The following is a 22,790-nucleotide window of genomic DNA, read 5'->3' as shown; positions in this document are numbered from 1 at the left end:
CCTTCCATTAACATTTTTATCCTTTAAGAAATACCCCTCTACTCCAGCTTTTCTTAGATACTTCCCACCCCATTTCATAAATTTATTTTAGGGTTTTTAAAAATGGATGTTTAAACATGAAAATTAGTTAATATTTACTGAACATTGACTCAATGCACAGCATGCTTCATGGGGAAAAACAGCAGTTACAACAATCTACTGTTAAAATACTGCAAGTAACTGCTAATCCTTCCTTCTTCCCTCCCTTCCCCCCTTCTTCCCTCCTACCTTCCTTCTTTCCTTCCTTCCTCCCTCCCTTCCTTCCTCCCTCCCTCCCTTCCTGCCTATTTCTTTTGAAATTCATTCAGTCCTTTACTCATCATCAGATTGGTGACCTGCTATTGAAAGTGTGGGGTTTATCTGCTTTTTTTAAAACCCCAAATCTAGAGGTTTTGAGAGCACCATTCAATAATTTTCTAGGCATTTGAGGGTCACTTCGCAGATAACATGGCTATTTAAATCCTCTGTATTATAAAAACAAGAAAAAATTTGCCTTTGCCCAATTACAAGCCTTAAACTGTGATTAATCTGTACAGTACACAAGAAAATAGCACAGATGGGATAGTAGCATTGGTTGTACCTGTATAGGAAATGCATTTTACAGGTGTTAATAGTGATCTAGGTAGTTGGATTATAAGTGATTTTTATTTTCACCTTTATATTCTTCTATATTTTTAAGTTTTTGTGAGGGAGAATATATTTTGTAACTTAAAAAAGTAAATCTTTAAGGGAAGTGTTTTGCATAGAAATGAGACCTAGATGAGTAAAAGGTAGATACTATGTCTAGGTGTCAAGGAGAAGAAATTAGGGGGGAAAAAAACTAGGAGACAAAATGGAAGAAAGAAGGGAATTTGGCAGAAATATCAGAAGGAAAAAAATTAAACATGGAAGTCATTATTTGCATATTGTAAAAATTAATCAGGTAATGAAGAAATTTAATGGACAGTGTTATTCAAACATGTTTTTAGAATTGTGATTTTCTGGTGATAGATTGCATACAAAGGAAAATGGAAGTGAGAAATGGAATTTTGGAATTGGAAAGAAAAGAATAAATGGATCATTATTGTAAATATTTGTTTTTAATTTAGCACTGATCAGAAAAGGAGGGTAAAGTGGGGCCTGCCAAAGATAGAACTGAATGAGAATATCTGATTTGTGGTGATCGTGCCTAAGAAGTGTTTCCCTTCACTACGCTTAGAAAATATTATATTAACAAAATAAAATTAAGTTTAGCTTAGAAAATATTATATTAACAAAATAAAATTAAGTTTAATAGAATTGTTAGCTTTTATTACAAATTTTACATTCACTTTAACCTACTAATCTCCTTTCAGGTCTCAGATATGAGATATAAAGCTGTCAGAACTGAAAACACACATCTAAAAGGAATGATGGGAGATTTAGACCCTGGACGGTACCTGGTAATATGCTGAAATCATTCTGTAATTGAACAGAGAGATGACTGGGTTGGTCAGGGTTTACCCAGACATTATTTACTGAATGCTTCCCAGGCATCGGGCATGCAGGAATGGGGTGGCAAATTATCTTGCACTTGGATTGAACTTACTTTTATCCTCAGGCTAGAACATTTGAGTTTCTAGTTTTCTCCTTTATTCTTTTCTTGGATTGGGCTCACTTCTGATCTTTTCCTCAAACATGCTACTCCCTTGCTTTTGCTCTTGCTGTTGCCTCTGAAATCCTACATCCTATGTGGCCTGACTCAAGCATCATCCTTTACCTTGATGAAGCCACCCCCGAATCTCCAGTCAGAATAGATTGTTCCGACACATTTTGTTCCGGAGTGGGCAGAGCAAAATGGCGGGGTGAGCTGATCTGGGATTCTCTCCCCTCCAAAATACAACAAAAGATTGGAAGAACTGAATTTCAGAGAATAAACATAATGCCAGCTCATTAGAGACCTGCAATACCAAGAAGGCGGAGATCATAAACCTAGCTTTACACCTTCGGAGGCGCTGGAACGGTAGGAGAGAACATCGCTCCCTCCCCTAGAGTCTGCGATCGCTGCGGGGCGGGTCAGGAAGGAGCGGGGGAGGGGCTGCGCGAGCGGGGGATCATCCAGGACTCCTGCCGCTGATTCAGTGGAGACCCGCTGACGGGGGGAAAGCTTCCGTCTGTGGGGACCCCATAAATCAAGGGCCTTGGGCCTTGGGAGACCAGAGAACAGAACTGATCTGAACCGAGACCGGCGCGTGTGAGTAACAGCCCCTCCCCCCCAGCAAAGCCAGTGGGTACAGCCATCTTGCCCCAAGGCGGAGAGCTAACACGCCGCTCTCGACCCCCATCTAGTGGCGACAGGCTGTAATTGCAACTGAATTCTACCACCATGAGAAAAAACCGCTCCTCTACCATCCAGCAATTTATAAAAGCCCCAGACCAGAAGGAAAACAATAAAAACACAGAATTAAGTCCTGAGGACTTGGAATTAGGTAAACTAAGATAATGAATTCAGAGCAGCTATAATCAAAAAACTCAATGAGGTAGAGAGAAAGAGAGAGAAACAAGCCGAGTTCTGGAGTTACTTCACAAAAGAGATTGAAATCATAAAGAAGAATCAAACAGAATTACTTGAGATGAAAAACACAATGGACCAGATAAAACAGAATACGGATTCCCTGAATGCCCGTGTAGACAACCTAGAGGAGCAAATCAGCATAATCGAGGACAGACAGGCTGAATGGCACCAGACAGAGGAAGAAAGAGAACTAAGAATTAAAAAAAATGAGGAAAATCTCTGAGAGATAATGGATTCAATGAGGAGTAAGAACATAAGGATCATAGGAATTCCCAAGAATATGGAAAAGGAAAATGGAGCAGAAAGCATGCTTAACGAAATTATTGAAGAGAACTTCCCAAATCTCGGGATCAACAGAGAAATGTGTGTAGAGGAGGGTTTTAGATCTCCTAGATTTGTCAATGTAAAAAGACCCACCGCAAGGCACATAATAGTAAAGTTGGCAAATAGGAATGATAAGGAAAGAATACTCAGGGAAGTAAGAAAAAAAAAGAGAATAACCTATAAAGGAGCCCCTATCAGACTGTCAGCGGATTTCTCTACAGAAACCCTACAAGCTAGGAGAGAATGGAGTGATATATTCAAAGCTTTAAAGGATAAAAACCTTCAGCCAAGAATACTCTATCCAGCAAGAATTTCCTTCAGATATGAGGGAGAAATTAAATCTTTTCCAGACAAACAAAAGTTAAGGGAATTTGTAACTAAAAGCCCTCCATTACAAGAAATCCTCAAGAAGGCTCTCATACTTGAAAAAAGAAAAAAGGGAGAAAGGGGACACAATCCACAGACTAGGGAGACCGATGGATAGAACCAGAACAGGATAGCAAATATTCAACTATAGCCTTAGGGTAAAAATAAGGAAACTACCAAAACAAGGACGATCTTAGCACTCTAACTACAAATTAATAAGACGAGTTGGAATAAAAAATGAAAATAATTATTTAGGAGGGGAAGAACAAAGGGTCTAAATCAGTATTGGTCGAGTAAGTAAGAGACCACCAGAGAATAGACTATATTATACACGAGATTCTAAATGCAAACTTCAAGGTAGACACTAAAATAAAGTACAGAACAGAGTCACAAATCATAGATAAGGAAAATTCTAAGAAACCCAGCATAAGAAATTGCAGTATTAAATGGGTAGTCTAAAGCACACAGGAAAAGAAACACAGGAAAACAAGATAATGAGTGACAGATTGACAGCATTAAGTCCACATGCATCAATAATCACTCTCAATGTGAATGGATTGAACTCTCCAATAAAAAGATACAGAGTGGCAAAATGGATTAAAGAACAAGATCCAACAATTTGTTGCCTCCAGGAAACACACCTCAGCCCCAAGGACAAACACAGACTCAGGGTGAAGGGGTGGAGGACAATACTTCAAGCAAATAGCAAGGAAAAAAAGGCAGGTGTTGCAATTCTCATATCAGACCAAGTGGATTTCAAAATAAGACAGGTAAAGAGAGACACAGAGGGACAATATATAACGATCAAAGGGACACTTCATCAAGAAGAAATAACACTTATAAATATCTATGCACCCAACACAGGAGCACCAAGATTCATAAAGCAACTATTAACAGACCTAAAGGAAGATGTTAAAAACAACACAATAATAGTAGGGGACCTCAACACCCCACTCACATCAATGGACAGATCATCCAGACAGAAAATCAACAAGGAAATAGTGGAGCTGAATGAAAAACTAAAACAATTGGACTTAATAGACATATATAGATCACTCCACCCTGAAGCAGCTGAATACACATTCTTCTCAAGTGCACATGGAACATTCTCTAGGATAGACCATATGTTGGGAAACAAGGCAAGCCTCTACAAATTTAAAAAAATTGAAATAATAACAAGCATCTTCTCAGATCATAGTGCTATAAGGCTAGAAATTAATTACAAGAAAAAAGCTGAGAAAGGCACAAAGATGTGGAGACTAAACAACACACTACTGAACAAGCAATGGATCATTGAAGAAATTAAAGAAGAAATAAAAAAATACCTGGAAACAAATGAAAATGATAGCATGCCATACCAACTCATATGGGATACAGCAAAAGCTGTAGTAAGAGGAAAATTCATCGCAATACAGGCACATCTTAACAAACAAGAAAAATCCCAAATAAGCAACCTTAAAGCACACCTAACTGAACTAGAGAAAAAAGAACAAATGAAGGCCAAAGTCAGCAGAAGGAGAGAAATGATAAAAATCAGAGCAGAAATAAATACTATTGAAACGAAAAAGGCAGTAGAAAGGATCAATGAGACAAAGAGCTGGTTTTTTGAGAAGATAAATAAAGTTGACAAACCACTAGCCAGACTTACAAAGAAAAAAAGGGAGAAAGCTCAAATAAACAAAATCAGAAATGAGCGAGGAGAAATAACAACAGACTATGCAGAAATACAACAGATTATAAGAGAATACTACAAAAAACTATATGCCAACAGAATGGATAACCTAGAGGAAATGGATTAATTCTTGGACTCCTACAATCTCCCAAAGCTCACTCAAGAAGAGGCAGACAATTTGAACAGACCAATCACAAGGAAAGAGATTGAAACAGCAATCAAAAACATCCCAAAGAATAAAACCCCAGGACCAGATGGCTTTCCTGGGGAATTCTACCAAACTTTCAGAGAGGATTTAATACCTATCCTTTTCAAGCTATTCCAAAAAATTAGGGAAGATGGAACACTTCCTAACACATTCTATGAGGCCAACAACACGCTGATACCAAAACCTGACAAGGACACCACGAAAAAAGAGAACTACAGGCCCATATCACTGATGAACATAGATGCAAAAATTCTAAACAAAATTTTGGCAACCAGAATTCAGCAATTCATCAAAAGAATCATACATCAGGATCAGGTGGGATTCATACCAGGGACACAGGGATGGTTCAGCATCCGCAGATCAATCAATGTGATACACCACATCAACAAACTGAGGAATAAAAACCACATGATCATCTCAATAGATGCAGAGAAGGCATTTGACAAGATCCAACAGCCATTTATGATAAAAACTCTGAACAAAATAGGCATAGAAGGAAACTACCTCAACATAATAAAGGCCATATATGACAAACCCATAGCCAACATCATACTCAATGGGCAAAAACTGAACCCCATCCCCCTGAAAACAGGAACGAGACAAGGATGCCCTCTATCACCACTCTTATTTAACATAGTACTGGAGGTCCTGGCCAGAGCAATCAGGCAAGAAAAAGGAATAAAAGGAATCCAAATAGGGAGGGAAGAAGTGAAACTCTCGCTGTTTGCAGACAACATGATCTTATATATAGAAAACCCCAAAGAATCCATTGGAAAACTGTTAGACGTAATCAACAACTACAGCAAAGTTGCAGGGTATAAAATCAATTTGCATAAATCAGTAGCATTTCTATACTCCAGTAATGAACCAACAGAAAAAGAACTCAAGAATACAATACCATTCACAAGTGCAACAAAAAGAATAAAATACCTTGGGGTAAATTTAACTAAAGAAGTGAAGGACCTATGTAATGAAAATTACAAGGCCTTTCTGAGAGAATTGGATGACGACATAAGGAGATGGAAAGACATTCCATGTACATGGATTGGAAGAATAAACATAGTTAAAATGTCCATTCTACCTAAAGCAATCTACAGATTCAACGCCATCCCAATCAGAATCCCAATGACATTCTTTACAGAATTAGAACAAAGAATCCTAAAATTCATATGGGGCAACAAAAGACCCCGAATTTCTAGAGCAATCCTGAGAAAAAAAGAACAAAACGGGAGGCATCACAATCCCTGACTTCAAAACATACTACAAAGCTACAGTAATCAAAACAGCATGGTACTGGTACAAAAACAGGTGCACAGATCAATGGAACAGAATTGAAAGCCCAGAAATAAAACCACACATCTATAGACAGCTTATCTTTGACAAAGGAGTGAGGGCATACAATGGAGAAAAGAAAGTCTTTTCAACAAATGGTGCTGGGAAAACTGGAAAGCCACATGTAAAAGAATGAAATTTGACCATTCTTTTTCACCATTCACCAAAATAAACTCAAAATGGATTAAAGACCTAAAGGTGAGACCTGAAACCATAAGGCTTCTGGAAGAAAACGTAGGCAGTACACTCTTTGACATCAGTATTAAAAGGATCTTTTCGGGGGGGCGGGGGGCGGCTGGCCCCGTGGCCAAGTGGTTAAGTTTGCGCGCTCCGCTGCAGGCTGCCCAGTGTTTCGTTGGTTCGAATCCTGGGCGCGGACATGGCACTGCTCATCAGACCACGCTGAGGCAGCGTCCCACATACCACAACTAGAAGAACCCACAACGAAGAATATACAACTATGTACCAGGGGGCTTTGGGGAGAAAAAGGAAATAATAAAATCTTTAAAAAAAAAAAAAAAGGATCTTTTCGGACACCATGCCTTCTCAGAGAAGGGAAACAATAGAAAGAATAAACAAATGGGACTTCATCAGATTAAAGAGCTTCTTCAAGGCAAATGAAAACAGGATTGAAACAAAAAAACAACCCACTAACTGGGAAAAAATATTTGCAAGTCATATATCTGACAAAGGCTTAATATCCTTAATATATAAAGAACTCTCGCAACTCAACCACAAAACATCAAACAACCCAATCAAAAAATGGGCTGGAGACATGAACAGACATTTCTCCAAAGAAGATATACTGATGGCCAATAGGCACATGAAAAGATGCTCATCATCGCTGATCATCAGGGAAATGCAAATCAAAACTACACTAAGATATCACCTTACACCCGTTAGAATGACAAAAATATCTAAAACTAATAGCAACAAATGTTGGAGAGGTTGTGGAGAAAAAGGAACCCTCATACACTGCTGGTGGGAATGCAAACTGGTGCAGCCACTATGGAAAACAGTATGGAGATTCCTCAAAAAACTAAAAATAGAACTACCATACGATCCAGCCATCCCTCTACTGGGTATTTATCCAAAGAGCCTGAAGTCAGCAATCCCAAAAGTCCTGTGCACCCCAATGTTTATTGCAGCACTGTTTACAATAGCCAAGACGTGGAAGCAACCTAAGTGCCCATCAACAGACGAATGGATAAAGAAGATGTGGTACATATATACAATGGAATACTACTCAGCTGCAAAACAGAACAAAATCATTCCATTTGCAATAACATGGATGGACCTTGAGAGAATTATGTTAAGTGAAATAAGCCAGCGAGAGAAAGATAATCTGTGTATGACTCCACTCATATGAGGAATTTAAAACTATGGACCAAGAACAGTTTAGTGGATACCAGGGGAAAGGTGGGGTGGGGGGTGGGCACAAAAGGTGAAGTGGTGCACCTACAACATGACTGACAAACATTAATGTACAATTGAAATTTCACAAGATTGTAACCTATCAATAACTCAATAAAAAAAAAAAGAATAGATTGTTCCATCCACACTTGGTTTGTGTTTTGATCCGACTTGTTTTATAGCTTGTCACTTCCCCCTCTGGATGGTGGACAGGGACCATGTCTTAATATTTAATCTTATCCTTGATGGCCTCACGGCATCAGGGATATAGTAAGTGTTTAGTGAATGTTGGTTGAATAAAAAGAAAAACAAACAAATGGATGATTGAGGATTGCCCTTTTGGTTTTAACCAGTGGCTCTACAGGTTTATGCAAGACAACTTAAACAGGCTCAGTGTACTTGTTCTCATAATAGTCCATATTCTAGCATCAAAGAGTAGGAACATTCTGGAAGCATTCTGCCTTCCTCTTTCAGCCTGGTTATAGACCCTGTGATTGGAGAATTGATGGATAAAAAGTAGAGTATATGTGGTTTACCTATCTAGTACATAAAATCTCTGTGACAGCTAGGACCTTTTTTTTTTTTTAATTAATATTATGGTAGATTACAACCTTGTGAGATTTCAGTTGTACGTTATTGTTAGTCATGTTGTGGGTACACCACTTCCCCCTTTGTGCCCTGCCCCCATCCCCCCTTTTCCCTGGTAACCACCAATCAGTTCTCCTCGTCAATATGTTAACTTCCACCTATGAGTGGAGTCATATAGAGTTCGTCTTTCTCTGTCTGGCTTATTTCGCTTAACATAATACCCTTGAGGTCCATCCATGTTGCTGTGAATGGGCCAATTTTGTCCTTTTTTATGGCTGAGTAATATTCCATTGTGTATATATACCATATCTTCTTTATCCAATCATCAGTTTCTGGGCATTTAGGTTGGTTCCACGTCTTGGCTATTATAAATAATGCTGCGATGAACATAGGGGTGCAAGGGACTCTTGGGATTTCTGATTTCAGGTTCTTAGGATAGATACCCAGTAATGGGATGGCTGGGTCATAGGGTATTTCTATTTTTAACTTTTTGAGAAATCTCCATACTGTTTTCCATAGTGGCTGTACCAGTTTGCATTCCCACCAATGGTGTATGAGGGTTCCTTTTTCTCCACAACCTCTCCAACATTTGTCGCTCTTGGTTTTGGATGTTTTTGCCAATCTAACGGGTGTAAGGTGATATCTTAGTGTAGTTTTGATTTGCATTTCCCTTTTGATTAGCGATGGTGAACATCTTTTCATGTGTCTATTGGCCATACTTATATCTTCTTTGGAGAAATGTCTGTTCATGTCCTCTGCCCATTTTTTGATCGGGTTGTTTGTTTTTTTGTTGTTAAGCTGTGTGAGTTCTTTGTATATTATGGAGATTAACCCTTTGTCAGAAAAGTGGCTTGTAAATATTTTTTCCCAATTAGTGGGCTGTTTTTTTGTTTCAATCCTGTTTTTCCTTGCCTTGAAGAAGCTCTTTAGTCTAATGAAGTCCCATTTGTTTATTCTTTCTATTGTTTCCCTCAACTGAGGAGTTATAGTGTCCAAAAAGATTCTTTTGAAACTGATGTCAAAGAGTGTACTGCCTATATACTCTTCTGGAAGACTTATTGTTTCAGGCCTAATCTTTAGGTCTTTGATCCATTTTGAGTTTATTTTGGTGTGTGGTGAAAAAGAATGGTCAATTTTCAATCTTTTGCATCTGGCTGTCCAGTTTTCCCAGCACCATTTGTTGAAGAGACTTTCTTTTCTCCAATGTAGGCCCTCTGCTCCTTTGTCGAAGATTAGCTGTCCGTAGATGTGTGGTTTTATCTCTGGGCTTTCAATTCTGTTCCATTGATCTGTGGACCTGTTTTTGTACCAGTACCATGCTGTTTTGGTCACTGTAGCTTTGGAGTATGTTTTGAAATCAGGGATTGTGATTCCTCCGGCTTTATTTTTCTTACTCAGGATTGCTTTAGCAATTTGCGGTCTTTTGTTGCCCCATATGAATTTTAGGATTCTTTGTTCAATTTCGGTAGAGAATGTCCTTCGGATTCTGATTGGGATAGCATTGAATCTGTAGATTGCTTTAGGTAGTATGGACATTTTAACTATGTTTATTCTTCCAATCCATGTACATGGAATGTCTTTCCATCTCTTTATATCATCGTCAATTTCTTTCAAGAAAGTCTTGTAGTTTTCATTGTATAAATCCTTCACTTCCTTGGTTAAATTTATCCCAAGGTATTTAATTCTTTTCGTTGCCATTGTGAATGGGACAGCTAGGACTTTTATTTCTAAACGCAAGACACACAAAAAGTTAAATTGGATCCTATCCCCATGAGCGTCTTTTTTACTTTCACAAAATTGTTTTTGTGTTATTTTTAAAACTTCAGTCTGAATGTTTAAAGTGTGTGCTCTCCATCGTCACAGCCGTCACTGAGACTGCCTCACTCTGGCTCCTGTAGCCATTTGGCTTTGTTCATTTATTTGTTGTGTTTTTTTGAGAAATAAAACCCATAAAGATAAGTAAAGAAGAAGTTAATTATCCTCACTCCTACCCCAATCCTAGTTTGGGTTCCAGAGATATCCAATGCTAACAACTAGTGTATAGCATTCTAGAACTTGTTCCTTGCTCGTGCACACATGTAGAAGGGATGGGTGTTCTTTTACAGAAATAAATGTATAATATTTGCATTATTCTAAACTGCCTTTTGACTATTTATCATGAACATCTCTACAAGTTAGTAGAGAAACATTTTTTCTTTTTCCTAATTTCTTAGGAAAAATAAATATACACATAAATATATGTAATTTTTAATATATTGAATCATAACTTACATACTAGTGATTTTAATGCACTCTTATTTTTTCTTGCTTCTCTCCTTCTCCTATCTGCCATTTCTCTACCCACCTCATACACCATCCACCAGATAACACGTGCTAATTACTCAGTATGTATCATTTTGTACTTTTTCATATGTATGAATTCATATATATAAATGTATGTGAATATATATACACATATATGTGTATGTACTCATATATCTTTGTTGGGGTTTTAACTTTAATTGAATTACATTATACACACTCCCCTGTGTTTTGCTTTTGTTCACTCAACAATATCCTATGCAAATCCTTACAAGTCAACTAGTTTAGGTCTATTTCATTCTGTATAATGGCTTAATAATATCCCATGACGTGAATGTATCAAAATTTACTCAACTGTTTTTTAGAATGAATTCATTCATAATTAATTCAATTCTGTTTTTAGATTTTTGCACAAAGAAACAATACTGTAAAAAACATCCTTATACATATATCTTGGAATAGCTTCCTAAAGACTGGAATTGCTGATTCAAAGGATATATATGCTTTAATTTTAAAACATTTGTTGTCAAATCATATTTCTACCATCTCTGTATGAGAATACCTTTTTCATTCATCCTTACCAGCAATAGGGTGTTATCGCTCTTTTAAATTTTTGTCTGTCTAATGAGTGTAAAGAGATTTCTCAATAGTACTTTAATTTGCATTTCCCTGACTACAGTGAGCATACATTTGTATATTTATTGGCAGTGTACTGTGAATTAGTTATAGTCTTTGCTCATTTTTCTGTTGGGCTTTTTCTTGTCAATTTATAACAGCACTTCTCTAAATTTGTTGTTTGTACTTTTATTTATGATATCCTTTTGGCATATAAAAAGGTTTAAACTTTTATTTGTCAAACATGTATATCTTCTGTTTGTAGCTTCTGAATTTCCTTCCTTGAATGACAGGTTCCTTCCAACATCTAGATAGTAATATATAGTTTCTTAGAGGTTCTTCAAAGATTTTTATATTTTTCATCTAAGTCTTTAATACATTTGAATTGTAATTTTGCATGTGATATAAAGCAGGAACCCAATTTAAATTTTTATATGAATGTTAAGCTCAATTTATCCAGTTTCTCCTGATAATTTCCTGTTGAATTCTATTTGGAATTAAGTTTATATATTAACTTTGAAAGAATTGGTATTTTTATGATAGTACATTTTCCCATCCAAGAATATGACATGGCTTTCCATTTCTTCATATCTTATTTTATGCTCTTCAATAAGATCTTACAATTTTCTTTGTATAGGTTCTGTGCCTTTCTTTTTAAATTTATTCTCAGATATTTTATAATTCTTGTCACTTGTGCAAGTGGAATATTTTCCTTTTTCCATATCTAAGAACTTACTGCTAACGTAGAAAACAAGCCAAATTTATTTTTTAATGCTTGTAGGCATTCTACTAGAGATTCTTAAGTTTTTCTGAGCTACTCATATCAACACAAATAGTTTTCTCTCTCCTTTTCTACTGTTCATATTAGTTATTTTTGTTATACTGCATTTGCTAAAACCTTGAAGAGAATATTAAATAATAACTGATTGCTGATAAATTTGTCTAATTTCTGATTTTATAAATTGTTTTAGAGTTTTACTATTTAGGATAATATTTGCTCTTGATTTATGGTCTTTATTTTATCTTTCTACTCCTGATCCACTTAGAGTTTTTAAGACTTGCTGCTGGTTTTTGTTAAATGCCTTTTCAGCATATATGACATCATGTGTTTTTTGTCTGTTAATTTGTTCATGTGTAATAGACTATGGTTGACAGACTTCCTGATATTGATCTACCTTTGACTTCCTGGAATAAACCTTCTCGGTCATTGTACTCATTTGCTAGAGCTGTCCTAACAAAGTACCACAACCTGGGTAGCTTAAAACAATAGAAACTTATTGTTGTACAGTTCTCGAAGCTACAAGTCCAAAATCAAGGTGTCAACAGGGCCATGCTCTCTCTGAAACCTGTAGGGGAGGATTCTTCCTTGCCTCTTTATAGCTTCTAGTGATCTGCCAGCAATCTTTGGTAACCTTTGGCTTGTAGATTATCACTCCAATCCTCTGTCTTCACATGGCCCTCTTCTTCCTGTATCTTCATGTTGTCTTCCCTCCATGCATGTCTGTCTCTGTGTCCAGATTTCTCCTTTTTGTAGAACACTTATCATGTTGGATTAGGGCCCACACTAATGACCACATTTTCACTTGATTACCTTTGTAAAGATCCTGTTTCCAAATAAGGTCACATTCTGAGGTACTGAGGGTTAAGACTTCAACATATCTTTTGGGGGGTACAAAGTTCAACCGTAAAGGTCATACTCTAACACTTTTGATATATTATATATTGCAGGATTCTATGTGATATTTTATTTAGAAATTAAGATCTTTGTGTATAAATGAGATTTGTAGATAGCTCTCTTTTTTTCCACTTGTTTTAAAGTTATGCTGGCTTTATAACGTAAATTGGGAGCTTTCCATCTTTATGAATGGTCTAGAATATTAGAATCCATCAGTTCTTTAAAAGTTAGAGGGAACTTAGCTGTGAAACCATCTGGACATTGAAGTTTCAGTGAAGTAAACCTGAAATTACTTTTCCATTCTCTTTTAGGATACTTTGTGTATTCAAATTTCACTTCTTAAGTTGCTTTTGGTAATTTGTATTTTTCTAAGAAATTTTTACCCATTCCAATTGTCTTGTTCCCACAGGTAGTAATATCCTACAATTCCTCCCTTCTCTTCCATATTCTGTGTTTATGTTTCCTTTCTTATTCCTAAACTTGTATAGTTTAGCTCCCTGTCTTTCTTTTAAGGCAGGCACACAAAAGGATTATTTGTTTTAATTGTATTTTAAAGGATTAGCTTTTGAACTTATTGTTATTTGATCTATTTTTTCTAATTTCGTTATTTTTAGCTTTTATCAACTTCCTCTTCCTAGCTTGTTGTATTTTGTTGCACTGTGTCTAGTTTCTAAAGGTAAGTACTAACTTTCTTAATTTTAGTTCTTTTTTCTCTAATTGTAAAGGTTTTTAAAGCTATGTATGTTCGTCTGGATATGGCTTTTGCTGCATCCCATGGGTTTGCTGTGAAACGTTCTCCTATGTGTTTCTTTCCAAATGCACCGTCCCAGTCATAGAGTATAGTAGGCATGGTCTTTGAGAGCAGGGAGACCTGGCATGCTCATGAGAGCTAGTGTAAGCCCTCCGAGCCCTTCCCGGGTTATGTGGCCCTGCTTTGCTTTGAGGGAGTAAAGGGTTAGAAATATATATGGGTCAGGGGCTGGCCCCGTGGCCGAGTGGTTGAGTTCGCGCGCTCCGCTGCAGGCGGCCCAGTGTTTCGTTGGTTCGAATCCTGGGCACGGACATGGCACTGCTCATCAGACCACGCTGAGGCAGCGTCCCACATGCCACAACTAGAAGGACCCACAACGAAGAATATACAACTATGTACCGGGGGGCTTTGGGGAGAAAAAGGAAAAAAATAAAATCTTAAAAAAAAAAAAAAAAAAAAAGAAATATATATGGGTCAGGGGAGATGCAGCAAGATGCCAGCTTCCAAGTCTCCCTCACTCCTCAAAACAAGAATATTAGAAAATGTATATCCCACAAGGAAATTAGCACTCAAGTTTCAATGAAGTTAGCCAGTTTCAAATTGATTCCTTAAAACTTCTTCTTTTTTCCCAGCTTTATTGAGGTATAAGTGACAAATAAAATTGATACATTTAAATCGTGCAAAGTGATGATTTGATGTACCCGTACACTGTGAAATGATTACCACAATCAGGTTAATTAACACATCTGTCACCTCACATAGTTATCATTTGTGTGTGTGTGTGGTGGAATATTTAAGATCTACTCTTTTAGCAAATTCCAGGTATACAATACAGTATTATTAACTATAGTCACCATACTGTACATTAGATCCCCAGAACTTATTCATCTTATAAATGAAAGTTTGTGTTCTTTCACTCAGCATCTGCCCATTTCTCCCAATAACTAATGGCAGGATTTCCTTCTTTTTTGTGGCTGAATAATATACCATTTTCTCTAGCCATTCATCTGTTGACAGACCCTTAGGTTGTTTCCATATCTTGGCTATTGTGAATAATGCTGCACTGAACATATCTCTTTGAAATATCTTCCCTTTTCTCCATATCCTTACCACCATTTGTTATCTCTTGTCTTTTTGATAATAGCCATCCTAACAAGTGTGAAGTGATAGCTCATTGTGGTTTTGATTTGCATTTCCCTGATTATTAGTAATATTGATCACCTTTTCATGTACCTGTTGGCCATTCATATGACTTCTTTGTTAAAATGTCTATTCAGGTCCTTTGCCAATTTTTAAATTATATATATTTATATATATGTATATATGTAAATTATATATACACATATTTACTATTGAGTTGTATGAGTGCCTTGTATATTTCAGAAATTAACCCCTTATCAGATATACATTCTGCAAATATTTTTTCCTTTTCCGTAGATTGCCTCTTCACTCTATTGATGGTTTCCTTTGCTATGCAGGAAGCTTTTTAGTTTGATGTAGTCTCACTTGTCTATTTTTGCTTTTGTTGTCTGTGCTTTTGGAGTTATCTCCAAAAAATCATTGCCAGGACCAATATGAAGTAGCTATTTCCCCTATGTTTTCTTGGAGTTTTAGGTCTTACATTTAAGTCTTTAATCCATTTCAAGTTAATTTTTGTGAGTGGTATAAGATAAGGTTCCACTTTCATTCTTTTGCTCGTGAATATCCAGTTTTCCCGAAAACGTTTATTGAAGAGACTGTCCTTTCCCCATCGTGTGTTCTTGGCTCCCTTGTTGAAGATTAGTTGACTGTACATGTGTGAGTTTATTTCTGGGCTCTCTATTCTGTTCTCTATCCATTGCATGCCGCAATCACCACAGAATGTTTTCATTTGTTCTATAAATATTTTTTGAATGCCTACTATGTGTTTGGCAGTGTTCTAGGATTGTGAATAAGTCAGACGAGATCTTTGAACTCACGGGGCTTAATATTAGTAGAAGGAGACCATACCTTACTGGATACAGACAATTAACTGGATAATCACACTAGAGAGAGAGGAGAGTGCAGAGTGTGGGGGCCTTGATAGGGGTTACCTAACCCCATCATGGGGGTCAGAAAAGGCATCTGAGGAGCAGATAGCCTGACAGATTGGTAGGAATGAGTCATGGTGAGGGAAGAGAATGTGCAAAGACTAGGATTGAGAAAAAGTCAGGGAGAACTATGAAACAACAAAGAGCTGCTATTCGTTGGGTGTTTACTACATCCTTACACTCTGCTGAACACTTTACATTCAATCGTGTCTATATCCTTACAACAAGTATGTGGGGTAGGTATTACTTTCCCCATTTCACAGAAAAAGAAATGAAATCTTTAAGTTTCTGAGTAACTTGCTCAAGCTTGTAAGTTAGTTTTGGATAACTCCAAATGCATGATATTAACTGTTATAATAGTCTGTGGTTCTGTCCATTTCTTCTGTTTTCTTCACAGACTTCTTGCCCTACTGTTCCAGACTCTACTCATTATGCCAACTTTGCCTTGGTCCTCGGCTCCTCTTGCTTTATGCTTTCCCTTAAAGCATAGATCCATCAACCACCTCGAGTTATCTCTTCTGGATCATACAGTGGCTTCCAGGCTGTCCACTTCTCACACCACCTGTGCATTCCTTACAAAACCTTTCCTTATGTTATTCTTCCATTCAAGAACAAGTGCTCAATTTCCCAAAGGAAGTCAGAACTCTTCATATTCCATGGCTTCCGTAACCTGGCTCACCCGTTTTATTTCCCCTTAGTGACCCACACAAACCCTCTGCTATAGCTAGACCTGTCTTAGTCTCATTTCTCATGCTCTTTCTTGCTTCCAGACCTTCATGTATGCTTTTCCTTCTACCTGAAAATCCCCTTTTCCTCCTTCACATGCTCATGCCCTATTAATGTTTCAAGTCTCTCAGCATAAATTTTACACGTTATACAAAATCCTCCCTAATTTTCCTCTGTTCTGGTAAGTGTTCTGTTGAAGCCATCATAACATCCTTTACTTAACACCTATCATAGCACAATATTAAAATTTCCTCTTTCTTGTCAGCTACCCATCCCCTTGCCGTAGGCTCATTGAGGGCAGTTATGGTCCTTCCTTGTTTACCATTATATCTCAGCAGTGAAAAAATATTTTGTTAGATGAGTGAATGAACAAAGGAATGAGTGAATGAATCCATTATATGTCCTCCACTGATGCTTTTCCTTCACTTTACCAAAGTAAAAACATATCCTTTACTAAATCCTACCAGTCCCTTAAGACCTAGATTCAATTTTCTCTCCTCCGTGAATTCATCTGTTTACTCTAGGCCTCATTTATTTCTCTTTTCTTTGGCTTTCTTCAGCACTGCTAGTTATAATAATTTAGCACTAAGTTTTGAATTGTCTTTTTTAATTTTTTAGTTGTTTGGTATATGTAGGTTTTGTCTCATCAAGACTTCTTGAGGGAAGTGGCCTATATTTTTTACTTTTTCCTCATATAGGGTTTGGTAGAGAGTAGGGCCCAATGAATACTTGTGGATTTATGCATCTCACCTGTATTCTAAGAGGCATGAAGGAGTTATCATGGAAACCCATGCTAGTGTCATTACAGAGATCCCCAAAGTCTTCTCTTATCTCACTTCCTGCATGATCTCTGTCCTAATGGGTGTTGCCATTCATTGATTCAAAAAACATTTGAGTTCCTACTTGGTACAACATAATTTGACACATAATTATACTTTATCTATACTATTCACTATTTTTTCATACGTGTTAGTTTAGTCTACTCAATTTTACTGTATTTTCCATGAAGACAGTGTCACTTTTTCACACTTGATTACCTCTGTAGTACTTAGTACATACACATACAATATATATTTGCTAAAAGATTGACTAGTTGGATATCATAAAATGGAATGCCATTGATATATGGCCCCTAATGTGATGCTTATTAAAATAGCATTTAATCATATGTACTTTATTTAGGATTGTAATTCATACAGGAAGTTGACTTTATAATTGCTCTCTGTTTTTTTGTATGTGAAGATTTGGAATTGACTTTGATAATTGAAATAATCAAGCTGCTCCCCAAAGAGAAAAATCTCAAGTGTTTATTTAATTAAAAAAGAGTTAAATGTAATTCTTTGCTCTTTCATAACCTATTATGTCATTTATTTAACACTCATTAATCTAAAGATTTCATGAAGAAAACTCATATCTGTTGTATGTTAAAATCCCATAATTAGATAGTTAATTCTTTCTGAAATAATTAGAATGGATAAGTAAACAGAGAATGAAATAATTGTTGCTGAAATTTTACCTCAGGCAATAAGAAACAAAATATTTGCATCATTTTTAGGTCTTTAAAAATATGCAGTATTTGGATAATATTAAAATAACAATTATTTTTTCCTTTCTAGGCAAGTGAAATTACTGATATCAAGGTAGGTCATTTCTAAATAACTAGAGCTTTAAGAATTTTCCTGCTTGACTAACTGTGAAGCTCCCTGCTAATTTACACTTAGAGAAACAAAGTTTAAGAAAGGCCATGGTAGGAAGGGCAGGCCTACGCTCAGCCATTATCGGTTGCGTGCTTGGGGCTACGACAGCGCCCATTTTCCTCTGGAGAGTGTGCTGATGGGACTAACCACCTAGGTCAGTTTTCCTCAGATCTCAATGAGATCCTTAGAATAGTAGCAGAATAGCAAGAGGGTCTTGGAATATCTCTGAAAAAGATGTTTTCCTTGGATTTGTGCAGAAACTTGACCGGATGGGGAAAAGTGAGGGGTTTACCTTTATTCTGCCCCTGGGTAGCTAAGGAAGAATCATGTCTATCATGATAGCTTTTTGTGATTCCAGATTTCCTTAGACCGGTAATTGTGTTTATTAAATGCTCTTTCATTTAAGAAAGGTGTCATAAAATCAGATTAATCAGAACTCTGTATTTATGGTAATTTTTAAGACTAATTTGCCTTTCACTATCCATAAAGTTTGCTAAATAAAATAATAGCACAAAAAAATTAGTACCCTCGGGCCGGCCCGGTGGCACAGCAGTTAAGTTGGCACATTCCACTTCGGCAGCCCAGGGTTCGTCAGTTCGGATCCCGGGTGCAGACATGGCACCGCTTGGCAAGCCGTGCTGTGGTAGGCATCCCACATATAAAGCAGAGGAAGATGGGCACGGATGTTAGCTCAGGGCCAGACTTCCTCAGAAGAAAGAGGAGGACTGGCAGTAGCTGTTAGCTCAGGGCTAATCTTCCTCAAAAACAAAAAAAATTAATACCCTCACAAGTATCTAACAATATCCACTTACGTACGGAAGATTAGCATACTAACTATAACACATGATTAAAGGCAGTCCTTCTGTAGAAATATGTTGTTAGACTATTATTGTTTAATATACATGAATTTAAAAGAAAAAGTGCATATGCAAATACTATTATTCAAACACTTCAGTCATTCAACTGACCTCATGCTAATGTGTCCAAGCAAATAGGCACCAGGAGGTTTTGCTATTTCAAGAATAAAGCAATGGATTAAAACTATAAAAACTATGGAATTCTCAAATTTGGGGGAAAAAATTGAGATAACGGGTCTATAAAATAACCCATCAGAAATACAAAGGTAGAATTTAATCAATGCCTGTTTTCGCATGATAACCACCTATGGAAGATATATTCCTGAAATTGCTAGAAAGGTGTTTAAGAAAAACATGAAATGAGAGAGCCCAAAAAAATGTTGTATTCAAGGAAAATGGAATGTGCTTTTAAATATAAGTCATGTGCATACATTACCTGTATAATTCTTTCAGGTCATGCTCACAATACTTATTTAATTATGGTACATTTGGAAAATTGTGGGGTTTTAAAAAATCATTACTATCATTCTTAATTACTTTAAACCAACACTGGGCCAAAAAGAGTCACCGCTGAAATCTAGTTTTCTAGAAAAAGCTTGAATAAAATTATAACTGAGCAGCACACCATCAAGAATTATATATTTTGACAAGTAGATGTCTTTTTAGGAGTAAAATTTTGAATCTTTCCCATGACCTATTTCAATCAGATCTGATTGTATGAATATATTCCTTATGAGGGGCAAAATTTTATAAGACTCGGCCTCCTTTATATCTATCGCAAATCGCCTCTAATTTTAGAATAAACGATCCTTTCTCTTTTAACGCAGACTATAGATTACTCTTTCATCTGCACTGGTGTATCTCAAATGAGCAAATGTTGAGACATCCAAAAGGCGAGGGCCTCATGAGCAGAGCAATATCTTCAATGGTCCACCTTCTCCACAGGGAAGCTTGTCAATAGACGAACAAGCATATAACTCTTTCTGTATTGTTTCGGGGAAGTTTGCCCTCTTGGAGCATTTATTTTCCTTCAAAAGTGAGACTTTTCTAAAGATTTATAAACTTCTCTAGTACATTAGGCAGTAAACAGAAAATGTAGTAAGCAGGTTTGGCCTTTGAAGAAAAAAATAAAACAAAAGTTTTTAAATACCTAATATGTATATATTTCTATATTTAGCAACATTGATACTAATATGTTAGTATATGGATAATTTAAAATGTGAATTAGTCAAAAACTTTTGAATGACTATGGGACGCTACCCATATGAAATGACTCTCAAAGGCTTAAATTTAGGAGTTTCAAAATGAAATTCTAAGCCATATTCATCTATAGTCTTATGGACTTTTAACCGTAGAAATCGGGAGCTTCAAAAACGGTATTTTATCCATGTTATGCTTTTTGTGCTAAAATATTACCCTTCTGACAACAGAGAACTATTGTTTAATCAGCAACTACACAACTCACAGATATCAAATCATAGGACTGCAAAGAACTATGTGGAGTCACTTAAAGCATTTCCTTGAGTTTTCACTTGAGAATGTGTCTTGTTTTTTAAAACTTTGTGAGAAGAAATGTTTAGATTCTCCCTATGAAACTTCTTACCGCATTTAATTCAAACAGCATCAGAAACCTTGTTCTTGCTCTAAACCTCTCATTTTGTGATTTCGACACGTTTCTTATTCTCTTCTGAAGACACGTTAAATTGGGTAGCCCATACCATAGGAAAGCTGTGTCAGGAAGCTGCACGCCTCCAAACTGTGTGGTAAGGTTACAATCTCAACTGTTAGATTATTGGTATAGAATGGTCCAGAATCAGACCCCAGTCTAAATGGATTTAGTAAATAATTCGTCGCATCACTCAACAGTGGGGAATCAATATGTGACTTTCTGTAATGACATGTATTATTTTAATCCGAAGAAAATTCTTTTAAAATTGAAATGTATGTTAATTCTGTTTCCATTATTGATCAGGACTAGAGGCGTACCCTGTAAACGCAGAAACTCTGAAATCTAGCCAGTTTGTTGTAGATCCAGAGAACGCTAGTGCATGAGGGAGCCTTTTCTGTATTGGAACGTGGGTAGTGGCGTCTGCATTGCTTTTATGGCGATGTGCTCAGCAGCCGCTATCACTGAGTATCTGTATTGTGAGGAGGTGAGTGTGGGAGAGGACATTAGGAGGTACACACGAACAAAGCCACCTCACTTGACTCAAATGAAAAGACTTTTCCAACACACTTGTCCAAACACACAGAAAATATGCATCACTTATAAGGAACGATTTTTTCAGTGATGGTTTATTTTATTCTCTAGTGTATGGACTTCACTAACAGAGAACAATCAAGGCATACATCTATTAACAAACTGCAGTATGAGAATGAAAGGCTCCGAAATGATCTTGCAAAACTTCATGCCAATGGAAAATCAGCATGGGCTAATCAAAATACCTATGAAGAAACGGGCCGGTACACCTATCAAAGCCAAATAAAAATGGAAAAAAATGAAGATAGGTATGCTGACTCCAGATATAAGGACAGAAGTGTATAAACATTTAATTGAAGTTTATTTCTAAACAATTCAAATTATAATTTTATATACTGTTTCTTTAGTTTAAATTTTATTTTGTAGTGATAATGCAGCAAGTGTAGATACATTGTTTTATATGAAATTCTGTGTTCTTAATAGCTCTCAAAATTTTAACAGTGATATGGGTAAAGTGTTACAGTGAGTTTTAGTCACTTCAAACCCTTCTTAGAAGCTGATGTGGCAAACAAAATATGCAAATAAGTAATCTTATTTTTATGTCACAGGAATAGAAAACCTAGAATTTAACATGTTACATACATTGTTCAAACAAAATAGAAAATATAGGAAGATGTCACTTCTGACTTCACTTCAAAAATGTATACACTTTATACTGACGCTCCAGCAGTGGCAACAACCATTGGTCATTTTCTAGGGAAAGAATCTGTGGATGTTTAAGGGAGGCTTTCTCTGAGTGAAGAGAAGCATATGGAAAATCGTATCTGCTGTTCACACTATCCTCGTGCTCTTTAAAATGTCTTAGTTGAAAATTTACGTAAACATATCAACCGTAAAATTAGGCTAATTTATTCAACTCTGATAAAATATTTATAGAATCCAAACTGTCTCTGGAAGCCTTCCACTGTTTTCCCAAACTTGGGAAATGCTCAGCAAAACAAACAAGTTTCTTTTCTAAAGGATCTCTCAGAGCCATTAATATGCTAATGTACACTGTGAGTTTCCAAGAAGGGGTATGGCGTGCAATGTCCCCCAAATATCAGATTTATTAATATTCCATGGTGCTGAGAAATAGCAAATTAATAGGTCCAGACCCAACTTCAATACAACTTTTGCTCAGAGTTCATAATACCTAGTGTGAAAACCCTACATACTGTTTTCGTACACCATAATTAATATTTACAACCCTAGGAAATTTACTTAACCTTTTTAACCCTCCATTTGCCATTTGACAAATAGGGATAATAATTATAAGGTTTTGTGAGGATTATAGGAGAAAACATATAGTTCCATGAATGTAGCCATTATTATTGATATTATTATTACTAACAAAATTTTTTAGTATTTGTAATAATATTAATACT

At 36.5% G+C, this 22,790-nt stretch overlaps 1 protein-coding gene across 10 annotated transcripts in view; it reads left to right on the top strand.

The window, feature by feature from the left end:
- The window catches only part of DEUP1 (deuterosome assembly protein 1), a 94,698-nt gene that overhangs the window by 56,146 nt on the left and 15,762 nt on the right, over nucleotides 1-22,790 (top strand). For all 10 annotated transcript variants that reach the window (XM_070623903.1, XM_070623910.1, XM_070623902.1 and 7 more), the window contains 3 exons: nucleotides 1,374-1,460; nucleotides 18,229-18,252; nucleotides 21,478-21,674. In XM_070623903.1, coding sequence (XP_070480004.1) covers nucleotides 1,374-1,460; nucleotides 18,229-18,252; nucleotides 21,478-21,674 — 308 coding nt within the window. The remainder of the gene's footprint in view (nucleotides 1-1,373; nucleotides 1,461-18,228; nucleotides 18,253-21,477; nucleotides 21,675-22,790) is intronic.

This window comes from Equus przewalskii, chromosome 6, assembly GCF_037783145.1.
Source record: "Equus przewalskii isolate Varuska chromosome 6, EquPr2, whole genome shotgun sequence".
In the NCBI taxonomy this organism is placed as follows: Eukaryota; Metazoa; Chordata; class Mammalia; order Perissodactyla; family Equidae; genus Equus; species Equus przewalskii.
This window is presented reverse-complemented; position numbering and strand designations above follow the sequence as displayed.